The sequence below is a fragment of the Rhipicephalus microplus genome, chromosome 3 (genome assembly GCF_043290135.1).
Source record: "Rhipicephalus microplus isolate Deutch F79 chromosome 3, USDA_Rmic, whole genome shotgun sequence".
Lineage (NCBI taxonomy): Eukaryota > Metazoa > Arthropoda > Arachnida > Ixodida > Ixodidae > Rhipicephalus > Rhipicephalus microplus.
In genome coordinates, this window is record NC_134702.1 from 9,067,256 (window position 1) to 9,085,090 (window position 17,835).

At 43.9% G+C, this 17,835-nt stretch overlaps 1 protein-coding gene across 2 annotated transcripts in view; it reads left to right on the forward strand.

Moving 5' to 3' along the window:
• The window catches only part of LOC119163969 (uncharacterized), a 76,535-nt gene extending 61,682 nt beyond the window's left edge, over positions 1–14,853 (forward strand). For both annotated transcript variants that reach the window (XM_075888837.1, XM_075888838.1), the window contains 4 exons: positions 822–878; positions 5,353–5,601; positions 11,488–11,735; positions 14,473–14,853. In XM_075888837.1, coding sequence (XP_075744952.1) covers positions 822–878; positions 5,353–5,601; positions 11,488–11,729 — 548 coding nt within the window. In that variant the 3' untranslated portion in view covers positions 11,730–11,735; positions 14,473–14,853. The remainder of the gene's footprint in view (positions 1–821; positions 879–5,352; positions 5,602–11,487; positions 11,736–14,472) is intronic.
• Positions 14,854–17,835: the final 2,982 nt, after the last annotated feature.

The following is a 17,835-nucleotide window of genomic DNA, read 5'->3' on the forward strand; positions in this document are numbered from 1 at the left end:
TGCCCACATTAGGGTGAGAAAGATCATTGCATTACTGCCAAAACATTGCAACCGACCCATGTGTTATGCAGTGTTAATACCTCAATATCAAGTGAACATTACTTTTGAAATTCTGGAACTTCCCTGAAATAGGTGAACATACTATTGTATTGGGAAAAGGGAGCAATACATCTGGAACAATACTACGTGAATCCAAACAGGAGACATGGTTGCTCTGCATAACAATCCTCCTGAAGCCAATAATTTAACCCAAGAACATTGATGTACACTTTGCCATTCATTGCATGTTCTTGATATTTCACATAGTAGTACTATTGTGTAAACATAAGTAATATTGCCATTGCTGAACATCGGAGTCCTTGAAACTTCACAATTTTTTTCCACATGTCTGCTAAGAAGCGTGCATGTGCATGTGTCGAATATAGAACAGCTGCTTCTTCAGCAAACTTTTCTTCATATTTGCATAATTTAGAGGAACTGGCAAGTACACTGAACCACTCTGATGTGTTTCTTGACCTGCAAATAAAGAAAACCAGTCACTTGTGAGCATATTTTAAGTTTGTGTCACAGTCAGGAGCATAGCCAGAAATTTTATGCATGCCAACCAACCTGTAATAGGCGGGGGTCGGCCAACCTATTATGGTTGTTGGTATGTGTTCGTATACGTGCATGTATATATGCTCATGCAAAATTGAAAAAATATGATTGCGTGGTTTAAGTCTCCCACTCCCCAACTCTCTGACCTTGCCCCCTGTATGGCCACTGTGCTTTATTCTTAACCAGAAATGGGCTATTTATGTATTCTGGCATTCTTTCTCCAGGCACAACGTGGACCAGTGGAGACACTTCAGGCGGCACTCAGTCTTCAGAAGACCAAGGTAAGCATATTTGTTTGTTCAAAATGCATTGGCTACAGGAAAGACTGTTACACACATCTTGATAGCTCTGCAAGTAAACTTGTTAGGGTAATACAGTCTACGCCCGTTATAACGGACCCGGGTACAACGGACTTTCGGATACAACAGACCAATATTCAGCCTATGTACGGTCTGTGTATTAAATTAATGAAGCAAAGTTCATTTTTTACGGACTGCGATACAACGGACTAATAGCTACAGTGGACGAAATTATCAGCATTTTTTTTTTTTCGAAATCGCACGCATATAGCGGACTTTTGCCGCATTGACACGAACTGATAACAAATTTTACCACGCTGCTTTCTGCGAGCTAAAACCACAGTAATTTTAAATTGCAGCTGGCAACATTGGTGGCTTTCGGCCAAGTCAGTCTGAGAACACATTGGCGACGTTATGCATGGACGCAGCTAGTTGAGCCATTTTGTCGTTGTGTTCCTGTGCTTGACTGTTCTGTCTATTCACACATTTCAAGGTGATGGCCTCCAGAAAGCGGAAGCAAATTTTGCTGAATGACAAGCTCAAGATAGCGAACGCAGTTGCGCGCAGTGAGAAACAGGCGGACATTGCAAAAACAATGAGACTGTCCAAGCAGACCGTGAGTTCAATTGTAAATATTAAGAGTATTGCTGGCAAGTGCGGGGGAAGTTAGTCCCAAGCGCTTCAGGCTCCGCTAGGCGACGTAGCCGGACGTTGAGTCCGCACTGCTCGTGTGGTTGCGTGATGCCCGATCTCGCAACATTCCAGTGTGAACGAATTCTTACTGAGGAAGCGAGCTGGACAGCTAGCTGTGGTCTTTGGACACGACAGCGTCACTTTCAACAACGGATGGCTGGAGTGCTTCAAGACAAGGCGTGGCGTCACATTCATGCAAGTTTGCGGTGAACGCAACAGCATGAGGGTCGATGCCGTCACCGAATGGCAAACCAACGAGCTACCAGCGCTTCTTGCCAGATACAGTGAGAAGGACGTAGTCAATGCAGATGAAAGTGATTTATTTTATAAGGCCAAGCCGAATAGGACCTACACGGTCTCCAGCAGTCACTTTCACGGTGGTAAGCGCTCCAAGGAGCGTTTGTCTGTGTTATTTTGTTGTAACATGACCGGCATCGAGAAAACTGTTGGTGATTAGGAAAGACAAGCAGCCTCGCGCCTTGTGGCACGTAAAGAACATGCCAGTTGAGTGGAGTGATAATACAAAGGCATGGATGACGAATGACATCTTCAATACCTGGCTATTGCAGTTCGACCAGGAGATGATAAAGCAGAAGAAGAAGGGGCTACTCTTTCTACACAACTGCTTCATCCACATGAAGCCACCCGGATGGAAGCAATTGAGCTGGCTTACTTTCCACCAAATGCGACCTCGGTAGTGCAGCCGATTGACCAAGGAGTCATGCATTCCGTAAAAACTGCCTACCGTACTCGCCTTGTTAGAACGCCTGTTCTTTGACATGCAGAGTAATAGAGCATCGAATATAGACGTCGGATTTTCTGTGGAAGTGTTGGCGTGTGTTTGGCAGCAATTCAGCGCTACTGTAATTAAAGATTGCTTCAAGAAGGCTGGTTTTCTACAACATGATGGCAGCGCCCACAACAGTGCAGATGAAGAGTCGTCTGTCGCAGATGAAACATCATGCCCATTGGTGTGGCCTCAAGTCAGGGAGGCATTCTGGGCAGACAGCTTCTCTGACTTCGTCACATATGACAACGGCGTCGTCGACGATGAGGAGCTGACTAACGAGGAGGTGAGAGCAACGATCGAATCCCGTTGTGAGCTGTCATCATACGACAGCGAGCAAGAAGACGAGTTCCCTGCAGTAAAGCTGACCTTACAGCAGGTGATTGACCGCATTGATGAATGGAAGGCATGCTTCTAGCTGCAGCAAGACGACCGCGGTGTTGCTAGGTTGCAGCTGAGTGAAATGCAGCGCAAAGTGATAACATCATCGCTCAAGAGTGCTCGTCAATCGTTGGTCACTAACTTTTTTTCAAACTAGTTGTAAATATAAAGTTTTTGTTTGTGTTTTGCATTAGGTGTTCGTCGCTCATTGCAGTAACGTTGTTAGGCATCGCTACCATGGCTTGAAAGCAAAATATTTCAGCGCTCCGAGCAGGTGAGTACCGCTGCCAAATCGCAATCAGCGGCCCTACTTCAGCAGATATGTCTTCGCGTCTGCACAAAAGAGAATTATTTCGAAGCCGATCAACAGGAACTGATGAAAAAGCGTTTTATTTGCGGACTAAGCTTTGCTGCTGTGCAGGAGACGCATGGTGCCCCTGCATATACTGTAACGGCACTGCGCTGCAATTTTAATAGCTGCTGCTAGTAATTGAAGTCTTGTTTAACCATGCCACAAGGTATGGATATAACGAACTTAGGATAGAACGAACTTATTTTGCCGGATTATCATGGTCCGTTGTGACGAGAGTAGACTGTACTCTGGTTCTCAAGTGGGGGTCTGTGAGGTCGTTCTTTGTGGGTACGCAAAGTGCATATGTGGCACACTACGTTGCGAGACAGTGACGGCTTCTGTTTTGATAAGACAGATGCTTGGGCTAGTTTGTGATTGATAATCAACATATTTGCACAGTGCAACACTAGAAACAGCGATCTTTCTGTTTTGTTATGCTTTAGCAGATAACTCGTTTGCATCGCAGTGGAGGTGACTTATGTTTCTCCTTCATGAGATTTTCTAAGGCACGTTGCCCGATCTTCTCGCATCCATTCTCCGTACAGCTGCCGCATTCTATCCTTAAATGGTTTGTTCAGGCAGACGTCTAATGGCCGCAGCACGGACGTCATACCTCCGGGAATAACAGCGAGCTGCGTCTGAGTTTCCCGCATCAGCTTCTTCACTTCGGGCGTCAGGTGACCGCGAAATGAGTCGAGAACTAGGATGGAGGCGGGGTGGAGGAGTGCACCTGGCCGTAGGCACCACACAGTCTTGACCCAGTCAAGCATAAGTGGAGTGTCCATCCAACCTTTTTCTTGGCAGCGAACAATCACATCCCTGGGGAGCAGCTCCTTCGGGATGGTTTTGCGCCTGAAAATATTGTGTGGCGGCAACTTGCGCCCATCCGCCAAGCAGGCTAGCATCACGGTTAGCCGCGTCTTCTCGTTGCCTGTTGTCCTTATGCGAACTTGGGGGGCACCTGTTTCGCTGACAGTCCTTGACATAGGCATGTCCAAGAAAACGGGAGTCTGGTTCGCGTTGCCAATATGCCCCAACGGCATTTGCGACTAGCGGCGCAGGTCGAGCACATAGCGCTGAAACTCCACTAGCTTCGCTTCGCAATCTGCTGGTAGCTTCTGCCTTATCGACGTTGTTCGCCGGAGGGAAAATCCATTTTTTTGCATGAACTTTTGTGCCCATCCATGTGAAGCCTTAAAGTTCTCCCGCGGGATTCCCATCTCTCGAGCTACGTCTCGGGCTTTCCACTGAATCAGCTCAACGTTGACCCCCAATAGGCGATTTCGCTGCTCAATCACAAACTCCACCACTTTTTTTTCGAGTTCTGTGTGACGGCCACAACGAGGTCCACGGAAGCCTTTTCGGCCGGGCTCACTCTTGAAGAGCGCTTCACGCTGGAGCCTCCATCCACGAATAGTAGATTCCGCCACATCTAGCCGTCGAGCCGCGGCTGAGTTCCCGATTTCCTCAGCCATCAGTATTGCACTTCTCTTAAAGCGGGCATCGTACTGAACTCGTCGTGCTGCCATTTGCTCGAGCCGAAATCGCGGAAGCACAAAGGAAATGAACCACCCGCAAAACACGTCGCGAACAATAGGATTGGATTGGATTCGATGTTGCCAGCGTGCATATGTCGCCAGCACAAGGTTGAAAGATCGCTAGGTTTGTCGTAGCCATTTTAAGGAACCAGTGGGGCGGCACCGCCAAGGCACGATTTGAGGTGCTTCGGTTATAATGCGGACCCCCAAATCACTTCAGAGAGATTTTGAAAAAAACTCGCGTTACATTCGAGTGAATACGGTATTGAGAAGTTGTTGAGATGGAATTGACATGCCTCCTTTGTAACCATTCTTTGCCAGGAACAAATAAAAGGCACCCGTTTTGCACTGTATGTTGTTTTAGTAGTTTAGTAGTAGTTTAGTAGTAGCTTTAGTAGTAGACGAGCATAGTGGGCATAATCTGAAATATTTCAGCCAATTACAGGGGCAAACGACAAACCAGAATTAAGGAAATAACAAAACAGTTTTACATTATACCATCGCAGAACAAGCAATTCCCTTGGGAGCAACGATTACATCTTGTGCGTCGCATGAAGTTGTTGACGAGATGGTATGTTGTTGAATGTAATTCATTGGGAAATAAAAATGTGAAAACGGAGTTGCTTGCACATTAGGAGGCAATCATGGCAACTATGGTCACAAGAGCCTCAATATCGACTATGTTTTTTCTCTTTGTGGCTATAGGCAAGCAGCAGCAACCGCAACAACAGCAGCAGCAACAGCAACAACAACAACAGCAGCAGCAACAGCAGCAGCAGCGGCGTGTAGGCCAGCCACAGCAAACCCACTCATGCCCTGTGTGTGGCAAGGCTTACGTGAATGAAGGCTCACTGCGCAAGCATGTGAGCACCCACCCAGAGGCAGCCTCCCTGGGTTCCCCGCTGCGAATGTGGCCCTGCACTGTCTGCCATAGTGTCTTCACCCATGAGACAGGTACCAACGAAAGTCTTATTTATTTACAACTTCTGCATACCCAAGCAGGATGGGCAACAAACAATACCAATTTGTTGGTATTGTTGGTAAGAGCACTTGAACAACAGTGTTATGGCTCATAATCAGTGAATTAGATGCTAGTATGCAGCAGAAATCTACAAATAATTCACTTAGGCACTGCCAACTTACGCCATATAGATATGTACATTATACAAAACTAAACTAAACAAAGAAATGTTCACATTGTTTTTTAATATGATAGATATTTACATCATACAAAACTAAACTAAACAAAAAAATGTTCACATTGTTTTTCAATATCCTCAGACTGAAAAATACACTTGTGGTACAGAGTTCCAGTCAGCAGTAATCTTGTGAAAAAAGCTGTTTTTAATCCTGTGAGTGTCGAATTTCTCCCAGAAAACTTTCACAGATGGTCAAGTTACTTTATTGTGGTTTTTTATTGCACGAAATGTTCAACGTCAGGACAAATTAAAAAAAAATGCAGGCACAATGATTTAGTGTCACTATCTTTGGGAATTACATAGTAATATTCAACAGTATTTCTGAGCATCGTATTGCTTGAAACACGAGGGTCTGCACACAGTGCCTTATCGCAGTCTACACCCATAACACATGTCTGTTCTTCTCCTGCATTGACGAGTTGTGTTACTTACTTATTTATTTATTTATTTATTTACTTATTTATTTATTTAGAGATATTGTCAACCCTCTATGGTGGGTCATTACAGAAAAGGTACGACACACACACGCTGTACAACAGAAGTAGGCACATAACGATACATTTTCACAATGGCTCAGGTGTACATATATACAAATTCATGAAAGCTCTGCATTCCAGACGAAAAATGAAACACACACATCCTAATTCAGAATGCAACAAATAACAATTGCAACAATCTTTACAATAAATCATATAACTATAAATCAAGTAAGTGCACTAATTCATTAACATCACCCGCATTGGCTATGTTACTCGGTAACCCATTCCAATCTTCGATGACATCAGGGAAGAAAGTAAAACGGTATGCCTTCGTTTGTGCAAAATAAGGTTGCAGTACTTGTGTGGGGTTTGCCCTCTCGGTTCGTTTCCCAGGTTGTTGTACGTATTCATTTCTGTTAATTTTGAACTCGCCTTCTAATAATTGAAAGAGATACCTTAATCCATTTTTACGTCTGCGCTTGTGTAGTGTCTCCAGATCACAGAGTCGTAGCGTTTCTGTGACTGAGTCCTGCTGCTTATATCTCGAGCATATAAAGCGAGCGGCAAGCCGTTGTATGCGTTCAAGTTTATTTGCCAGCACTTTTTGTAGGGACTCCAGACAATACTAGCATATTCCAGCATCGGCCATATAAAAGTTTTAAAAGCAAAAAGTTTTACGTTCATACTTGCACCCTGCAGTTTTTTCTTATCAAGTACAACTTCTGTGAAGACCTAGGGTAAACATTATCAATATGTGTGTGCCACTTCAGGTTATACATTATTGTGAGACCTAGGTACTTAAATGCATTAACTGTCAACAAGGTCTGATTCCTGATACAGTATTCAAATGGAATTATAGTTTTTTTTCCCTAAAATTGTGGGTAACAGTAGATTTCAAATAATTGATTTCCATTCCCGAAGCTTCACACCATGAGTGTAATTCCTTCAGACATTCGGCAATACTCAACTGGTCCTTCCTATCAGTCACTCGCGTGTAAATTAAACAATCATCAGCAAACAGTTTAAGTTTTACATGAGGTTTTGCTATATCTGCAATATCGTTGACATATATCAGAAACAATAATGTCCCAAGAACCGAGCCTTGTGGAACTCCAGAAAACATTTCCATAGAGCTAGATATGGAGTTTTCAATTTTCACGAATTGCTTCCTGTCATTTAGGCTTTAATCCGATCAAGTAGAAGTTGACTGAGTCCAGCACAGCGAAGCTTATACAGTAATCTGTCGTGAGGTACCTTATCGAAGGCCCTAGTGAAATGCAAAAGACGTCAATTTGTTCATTCATATCTAAAGCTGTCGTAAAGTCATGGATAGTTTCAATAAGCTGGGTTGTAGTCGAAACTTCACTCCTAAAGCCATGATGATAAGGATAAAAGTAATTTTTATATTCCAGGAATGTGACAACATGCTTGACAATGATATGTTCTAATATTTTGCAGCAGATAGATGTGAGCGACATGTGAAAGTAACTATATGGGGACAATTGATCACCACCCTTAAACAAAGGGCAACTACAGCTGTGCGCCACTCAGATGGCACTGAACTAGTACAAATAGACTTTTGAAAAATAATTTCCAAGTAGTAAGATATCCACTCCGCATAACTCTGCAAAAAAAAGAGTGGGTATTTCATCCGGCCCGCATGATTTTTTAGTATCAAGGGACAATAGACTCTTCAATACTCCTTATCGACTGATAGTAATATCACCCATCGGCTCAGATAAGTGGCATATAACATCCTCTGTTTCAGTGTCACATCGGCGTCTAGTAAAAACTGACTGAAACGAAATGCAAAACTATTTGCAATATCAACATTCTACATATGGCAGTAATAATAGAGAGTTTTAGTACTGCGTACGCTGCGTACGTGGCGGCGTTGCGTACGTAAGGACGCCACGTTCTGCGTAGTGCGCATGCGCAGACCGCAACGCGCACGTATCGCGTTACGTACGCAGCCGCTACGTACGCACGCATGAGATGCGTGCGTGCGTACGTATGAGGTGATCGCGCCGCTCTCGAACAAGTTCGCGACAGCGCGAGACTTCGTTTTTCAAAATGGTGGCATCGAAGGCAAGCACCGACCGGCTCTGTGGCTTAAAATATGGCCATAATCTGGCTATAACACTTGGATTGGCTCACATTGGCTGTCAACAACATGTGCTTCTATTTTGATCTACCAGATGACGCAACACGCTTCACGCTCGTTACGTACGTGGGTACTACGGCGTACTAAAAGCCGATCAGTGGCAAACGACGCCACGTAACGCAAGGCGCTTGCGTCATGCATACGTAGCACCTTTCCGCAGTACTAAAACTCTCTAATGCATGGTGCAAGCTTCCATTGCCAATGGCCGTGAGAATATACGAATATCATAATGGTTCCGCGGTTGAAAGCCGGTACCCCACTACAAGAAGCGCGGATGTTGTTGTGTGTATTCTTGTATAGTGCATAGCAAATTCGAAAAGGTTTCTTGCACTGAGTGTTTGAAATGTGCACTATAAACAGGATGTCGCTATTGCGTTCAACTCCTAAAGGCGAAGCTTTAGGGTCCCTTAATTTTTTGCAAGTTCGAGGAGGTGGCAGCCCCTCCTAGTGAACAAACATCATCATTATGGCACGAAATTTTAAGTGGAACTTAAAAATGTACGCAACGAACCTTTGCAAAAACTCATCAAGGACAATGTCATCTTTGTTTGGGGTTCTGCTCAATCAGATACTTTCCATTAGCGTCAACTATGCCAACAAGAGCCACCTATCCTTGGTCGTGTTGACAGAGCAGCAGACAGTAAAGTGGGTATTGATGCTAGCAACATTGATTTAAGTCATTCTCATACAATTTCAAGCTAGTGTTGAGTGCATTAATGCCTTTACTAGTCACGCATTGTTGTTTGCTGAGAAAAACTGCTCAACAACTGAAAAAGAATGTCTGGTATTACGACGTTCTGGCCATACTTCTACGGACACCCCATTTGAATTATGAGTGACGACCACTGTTTGCTGGCTGGCATATTTCAAGGATCCTTCAAGTGGTCTTGCAAGATGGAGCCTTCATTTGCAGGAATTCAATGCAGCTGTAGTATGTTAGTCTGGCTAGAAACACTCAGATGCCTATTGTCGTTCTTTCGCCCCAGTGACACCATTCTAAAAGACAGCGACAAAGACTGCAGTAGTCTATTCAAGCTTTTTAAATGTAGCTCAACAGCAGAGCGAAGACTCACACCTGCATCTACCAATTGAATACATTGAAACACATCGCCTGCAATCCCCTGACAATTTGCACATAATTTGTGATTTTTCAATCTAAACTACAACATCTTCTACAAGTGCAACTCATCGCATGGAAGCTGTTTACCTCTTAGTTCCTTCTTCTCTTCATGACAACAATTTATGCGCATGCCACCACGAACCACCGTCAGGGCATTTCGGTTTCACATGTACTTTGGCGAGCGTCAAACAGAAATACTACTGGCGGAAACTTACAAAAGCTGTGAGGTAGTAGTGTGTCAAAACTTGCACCGACTGCCAACGCTGCTGAATCCATGCATGAAATCAGCCGATCTGCTTCACCCTGTTAGACGCCCTCACACACCTTTTAAACAGGTCAGGATGAACATACTCGGCTGTTTTTCCTAGTCTTCACCTGATAACCGTCAGATTGTTGTTGCCACTGGCCGCTCATCTAGTTACTGCAGAACCCAAGCTGTTCAGTGAGCTACCGCTTCTGATGGGGCAGGATACACAGTCTTCGTCAAAAACATCATTTTTCTCCTTGGTTGTCATTGAAGATCATGATACAGCATTCACAGCACAATTGCTCCAAGATATCCTCGACTGAATGATACCACACACAGCATTGCAGCTGCGTGCTACCTGCAGACCATTGGGTTAACCAATTTAATGCCTTAACAAAACAACTGCAAATATTCTTTTGATGCATGTTGTCACCGAGCCCAAAAGTTGGGACTGAATCCACCCATATGTCATATTTTCCTATAACAACAATCTACAGAAAACCGTTGGGTTGCCATAGCCTGGTTTACGAGTTTGATGTCACCAAGATGCCAGGCTTTCCACCGTTGTCTAGTGGCTAAGGCACTTGGCTGCTGTACCGCAGGTGGCTGAATAGAATCCTGGCCACAATGGCTACATTTTTGATGGGGCAAAATTGCTTGAGGCCCATGTGCTTAGGTTTAGTTGCACGTTGAAGAACACTAGGTGGTCGTCAAAATTTCTGGAGCCTTCTACTACGGTGTCTCTCACAATCCTATGGTGGCTCAATTAAGATGCCAGGCATAATGCTTCTACTACCTCTGTTTGAAACGACCACTCGAGGCACAGATGTTGTTTTTCAGTGTGCGAAGGAAGTGGAGAAGCTTGTGTGGCCATACATTTTTTTCTAGACAAAGTCGGGATCTCGCTGATGCAACATCCGTCAGTAACCTTTAACATATAAGCCAGGTGACCTAGTCTTGGTTTGGGTCCTATATCATAACGAAGCCACTCAAAAAAATTCTTCTGTAAAATACCTAAAAAATACTAATGCATACTACTGCTGTTCTAAAATGCTGCTGTGTCATTAATATGGCCCCTACTGTGTTCTGCGTTGCCTTTGCGAAGTCAACTACAGAGTCGGAGCAAAGACATCACACCAATCTCGTAGACCACATTCATCTGACGTGGTTCATGTCACGATGATGAAGCCAGACTACCAATGCTGACCACAAGTTACAAACTTTGTGGTGTGGAGCCATCCATCAGGCCCACTGTCTTTTGTTATTGTCGTTTCTTTTATTTTCTTGTTTAATCCATCACCAACATTTGTGGCTTAGCATTCATTCTTCTTTCGAGTGCGGTATTGAGAGGATGTCTCATTATGTTTTATGGGGAGAATGTTATTCCACGCTCTATTGGCAAGAATGTCATGGCTGCTGTGGCCGAAAGTAAACTGCGATTCTCTCCTAGTTGACCGTTTGTTGTTTCCTCTCATGACAGTATGCTCGAAACGTGTTTTGGAGGCAAGTCTCCTAGTTGAAATTTTGGCCTTGCTGGCACTGCTTGCTTAACTATCACAATTGACCACCTTACTGTGATCCTAGTGTCTCGCTTAGCTAAAAAAGCCCGCAATCTCACAATTTTTATGTAGGATTGCTACACCACATGGAGCACATGCGCATGGACCCAAAGCACCAGTTTGCGGCCCAGTACTTGCTGAGCCGCGCTGCCGCCGAGCGCAGAGAGAAGCATGGTGGGCCCTCGGCGGGTCCCCCCCATGACATGTTGTCTGCTATCCAGCCACAGCCGCAGGCAGCGGCATTGGCTGCAGTCATGCAGCCACCGCCCTCCTCATTGGCCGTGTTGCAGGCCAGCCACCTGGCACACTCCTGAGGCATGGTGAGCAGACACTGTTCGTCATTATGCAGTGAGACTGAGACAGCGGCAAATGCTTCTATTTGTGTACGCCTTGTATTTAAAGCTTATGGGGCTCCAAAATTTTTAAGAAGACTGTGTTCTAGCAAGCTTTGTCTGAGAACATAGCCATTAATTAAATGTTTCATCCTAATGGTTTTGGTTTATCGAGGACCAACATGAGAATAAGTGTTTTTTAAGGCATTCAACAAGTTGCCCCCCCCCCCCCTCCTCAAAAAAATTTCTGTCTACAGGCCTGATTGCAAGTGACAAACACATTTGTGCGTTTACTAAAGTAAATTCCTTAGTCCAATGGTTCTCAATCCGTGGACCCCCTAGGGTCTGCGAAGCCATTTATATGATCCGCGAAACCCTCACCCACATATTTTTTTAAGTGAGACTGTGCCACGTATTGATGAACTGTCCAAAATGAAGTTATGTGGCATGCTTGTTTGATGTTTTTGGTAGCAATCAAAGGTGCCTGTTTGACGCTCCAGTTGTGTTAATTTACCTACGTACCCCCCACCTTCTCCCTCCCCTCCAGGGTCCCCAACACATCCATGGCTGAGAACCACTGCTTTAGTCTGATGTACTAGTGGTGTAGGCAGGGATTGGCACACCAAACCTGTGCCCCCCCCTCCCCCCCTTCACCGAAAAAAATTGCTGCATATGCCCTGTAGTGTACTGATTCTTATGTAGATAAACTTGGGTTAGTTGATTTATACTTTCAGTTGTTACATATGATTGGAAAAGTTCAACTCAAGTTGTACAATATGTGGTCCAAAACAAGATTACAATTTAATTACTTGTACATTCACAGACATGTCTGTGCATAAACAGAGATACACAGAACATGTGTGTGAATATATGTATGTATATATAGAGTAGTACTTTCTATTTATTAATCCCAGTCGCCACATTGCTTATGTGGGAGCGATGCTTTGTGTAATAATGGAGGTATATTTTATGCAAATACTGACTGTACTAATACTTGCAAATGTGTTATTATTGAGCTATCACTCATATGCAAGTTAATTTTGAGAGGCTACCTTTGTTTCAAGGCTTGTCGAAGCTAGAGGGCCAGGTTTTGCTATATTTGTCATGCTTATGTTGACTTGTCGAGTGTTACCTACTAGTATGCACGGCAGCCTCAAAAATTTGATATTTTCACTTGTCGTCATGATTCAGTTAAACCCCTTTAAAGAAGAATCTTGCCGGTACTTAGCTACGGAGCAGAAACCTGGAGACTTGAGGCATCTTGCCGGTACTTAGGTACAGAGCAGAAACCTGGAGACTCGAGGCATCTTGCCGGTACTTGGGTACGGAGCAGAAACTTGGAGACTTACAAAGAGGGTTCGGCTTAAATTGAGGACGATGCAGCGAGCAATGGAAAGGAAAATGGTAGGTGTAACCTTAAGAGACAAGAAGAGAGCAGAGTGTATTAGGGAACTAACCGGGATTAAGGATATCATAGTCGAAATTAAGAAGAGGAAATGGCCATGGGCCGGGCATGTAGCGCGTAGACAGGATAACCGCTGGTCATTAGGGTAACTATCTGGATTCCTAAAGAAGGCAAGCGGCTTAAGCGGAGACAGAAGTTTGGGTGGGCAGATGAGATTAAGAAGTTTGTGGGTATAAATTGGCAGTAGCAAGCACAGGACTGAGTTGACTGGCGGAACATGGGAGAGGCCTTTGTCCTGCAGTGGGCGTAGTCAGGATGATGATGATGATGATGAGAGGCATGCTCCGAGCAGCAATTCTTCTCTATTATATGAGATGTAAGCAGGGGACCTCGTATGAATTTTCCTATCCCCCTTATTTTACTGCAGGCATACTGGTGTCTCTTATACCCATTTGTCTCTTATATCAGTGTCCCTTATAAAGGGGTTCGACTGTATTTGTATTGTATGGATGCTTTTAAATCGTGCGTTTGTTGTTATCCTTCTCAGCATTGCGAGGTCTAAAATATTAATGCAGTCAAATTTCTTTGTAACAAAATACTCTGCAGCTCCAGGATTCATCGCCTCCGTGCACTTTGAAGCCCACACACCAAAAATCTCATAGTATAGTATAGCCAAGATGTAAAGAATCTTTCATAAGATGGGAAATTTTGTTGGAGAGGCATTCTACTGTAATCAACTCTCTAGAATTCACGACTTTGATATGTATTGGAAACATAGCAAGCCATGTGAAATTACGGGAGTTGTTTTCACTGGTAATACCGTTGCGAAAAAACAAAGACGCACACGAAAGGAGGCACACAGCACCAACCTTCAGCAAAAGGTTTATGTTTTCCAGCAGTATTTATAGCCTTTGACATCGAATGACATGTAAACATTTCATAGAAGAAGAAAAAAAAAAACCACAAAGTGAGCACTTTGTGCTGCAAACTATTTTACTGGGAAAAATTTTCATCTGATACAGTGATAATGACTGTCTTTTTCTGACAAGAGAAGCTCTATTTTTGCTACAGGGTGCTATAAATGCTGCTGGCAAGTTAAAATAAACTTTTTTGTGAAAGTTAGCACTGCATGTCATCATCCTGTGTGTCCTTGTTCTCTGCAGTGTCATTACAAAGTGACCATCACGTACCGATAATCCCACATCACTATTATTATCGAGTTAAGTCGATTAGAATCTGAGCTTCAAACGCAATGTAAGTTCAGGGCTATAAGGAAGACTCCTGTCTCATGTGTGCTCCCCTTTCCATCCACCACTGCAGGACTTCAAAGGTGAGAGCCGCCAAGATGTTGCCCTCCTCCCCTACCTGTGGGCACAAGTCGCAGCGGCAGACAAGATAGAAGTCCGTGTCTCTAAATGATTTACGCTGAGTGCAGCAACTGCTGGCCGCTTCAAATGGCCTTCATGACTTGGTCAAATGTGATCTCCTACTATCCATGGGAGACGTGTACTATATTGGTGTCCAGACGGCCTGTGTTCAATAACGGGAGTCTGCAGCACATTTCAATTTAAGCCTCGTGCAACACCCAGTTTTTTTTCTTCTTCCCTGGTTAATTTCAGTGTACCCTAATACTTTTGTGCTTGTTTAGTTTTGCAATTTGCAATGTTGTTGCGTATAAAAGGCTGTACCACATGCTATGCTTCCATGCTTCCACATCATTGCTGAAGGTGCTGTATTTGGATGAGTGTGCCGCGATCACTGACCTCTGATGTATCGGAAGATACAACTTCTGAAGCCCGAGTAATAGAAAGCAGATTACTATAAGATGTCAACGCATTGACATGATCTGCTTTAACATAAGGCAACCGCGACCATGTCTATGGGCAAGGAAGATGAGTGCAGTGGCTGCCTTTTAGCACTTTGTAATTACCATCAGTTGGGTTAACTTTCTCAATGCCTTTTGCTTCAGGTGAGCCACGTGACCTAACACACAAGTTAGAGCCTTGCTCTGACTGCTGCATTGCGTGTCGATATTGCATCACATTGTATTCTGGACATTCGGGGATGTCTGCATAGCAAATATTGCAAGATTTAAATATCTCCCTTTCTTCCAATGCTCTCATGTATAACAATACATTCTCTTACATCAGACAGAAAAAAAAGCTATGTAAAAGTGTCTGTTGTTTCAAATTTAGTGCATTGCAGCCTTTAAATACTAGAGTATTGATTTGCATTAAATTAGATACAAAATAGCCGCATCACTTTCATGCAAATACAACACTTTCCACTTCTGTAAAGTTTATTCTTTACGTGCGTATGTGTGTGTGTGTGTGTGTGTGTGTGTGTCTGTGCAGAGGTTATCTGCAACTGCTACATCCAGTCCCGAAAAACGGTTAGAGCTGGCACAGCCAAGGTTGAAATTGTCAAGGACCCCTTTCTGGGAATTTCATATTCAGAGTTGTTGGTTTCCCTTTTGTTGTATTTGAATCGGCTAGGATGCTGTTTCATTTAACAGCCACTGATGTCCCACTGTGTTTCACAGATGGTGAAAGCTAAAGTGTGGCTTCATCGTTTCTAGTATGCAGTTTGAACAGGGTTCGTACAGGTCCTTGAAATCTTTGAAAACCCTTGAATTTGAAAAAATGCATATTCAAGGCCCTTGAAAGTCCTGGAATTCCTTGGCATCCTTGAACATCCTTGAATTCCCTGAGCAGTACACTCTCACATCAACATCGCGACCTCTTAAATGTGGTACATCGGTGTGTCAACCTGTCAAACTCCCCATTTCTGAAGCAGTAATCAGCATGGGTGCACATGATCTCATTTCGCAAAAGTGCTTGTGAAAAAAAAGTTAGTTTGTGGCGAGGGTGAAGCAGTGAGTGTAATAGCAAGGAATTGGAATTTCACAGGAAGAAGGGCATGCAACTCTATATATGCAACGCGCTGCTCAATCATGAAGGACACACGAAAAAAAAAAAAAAACGCACAGGACGAATGCTGGTGAACAACTGTCACAGCTCGACACTGGAAGCGTGCTGTTTAAACAAACCAAGAAGGGTGCTGAAAAGAACACACATGGATCCATAGGATGAGTGTAAATTAACCACTGTCTCAGTTCTTACTTCTTGGTTGTTGAGCAGGGTGCTGTGAGTGTCAACTGCGCACAAGCTGACACTCTTGATGGGGTGGTGCCATCGAATTTCAAGGCTATAGCCAGCACCGTGTGGGTTTAAGAATATATTTTAACTCACTTCCCAAGTGTACCTAAATGCTCATTCTCCTAATCAAGGCCCATCGCGAGCGCGTCCAACACTGACGTAGCTCTATAGGAAGGGCAACGAAAGTTCTGTGACGTCACACCAGATCTGTAGTCAGGTGAGTGACCTCCGGACTTCCGCACAGTACATAACGGCAAAGCATCGCGGCTGCTTCGAATAGCGACGAGTTTGTTTTTCAGGTGCTTGTGTGCCACATGTGTGCGAGAGCTGACCATACTCAGCATGACGCGTGCAAAGCTTTGTGATCATGTATTTGCACAGTGCAAGACGAGTAGTTACGACGTAACTACAAACGAAGACACAAGCGCTCTGCACACGGGTGAATGCGCAGTCCGCACAAAGGAGTTGCTGCACAATCAAACATAGAAGGCTATTCGTAGCAGGTGTGATAGCCATCATTTATTTGCTCCCGTTGTCATGCGGCGAAATGTATCTTCGGCAAACGGGCCAGTGCCTGAATGAGCATTTAAAGGAGCATCATTACCATGTATACTCGGCTGTGCAAGGCCATTTTGGTATCCATTGTAAAGATTGTGGTTGCAGACCAGAGTTCGAAAAGTGCACTGTTGTAGCCAAACACCGTCAGCAGCAAACGTGAGAGATTATTGAGGCCAATCAAATGCAAATTATGGGTGATCGATGCATCAGCATGCCTTCGCTTGCTCTGACTAAAAAAGAAATCGAGTTTCTGGCTTTGACACAATAGATTGTGAATTTGTGCTGAGGTGTGGTGTTATATGCACTAGGTTGCGCGATTGCGTGGTGATGTTCTGCCACGAGTATATATTTCCAGTGTTATCGCAAATAAAATTTCAGTTGAAGTCGGCGCTCTTTCTGTCCTTATGTCTTCTTCTGTAGTTACGTCATAACTACTCATTCTCTTGCGCTGTGCAAATATGTATATTCCCAATCACCAACTAGCCCAAGCACCTGTCTTATCAAGTTACATTTGTGATCACGTGACTAAGTCAGCTACACTGCTACGTGCCCAACTCGGTCCCCACAAATAGGAACTCAAAATTGTCCATATAAAAAAAGGAGACAAATTAAGTAGCGAGAATCTTGGTGCATGTATCATGCTTGTTGGAGCTATAATTAAAGCTTGCAGCAAAGAGCGCGCAAGCCACAAATATTGTGGCACGACCTCTTTAAGGCCTGACTACACGTGTGCGTTGAAGCCCATCACCGCCCAGCTTTCCGACATGGCGTCGTGCCCTCTGCCTATGGGGAGTCTGGGAGAGGGTGCGAGAAGTTATTAAGACTATGGTGTTTTTTTTTTATAGTTGTGATATCCATATATTTATTGTGAGTGCTAAAATTGGTCATTTTTTAAAATTTTGAAGTGAAAAATTTCAATTTAGCATGCCGCCTTCAGTCCTTAAAAAACTAGCAACAGGTCCAGGAA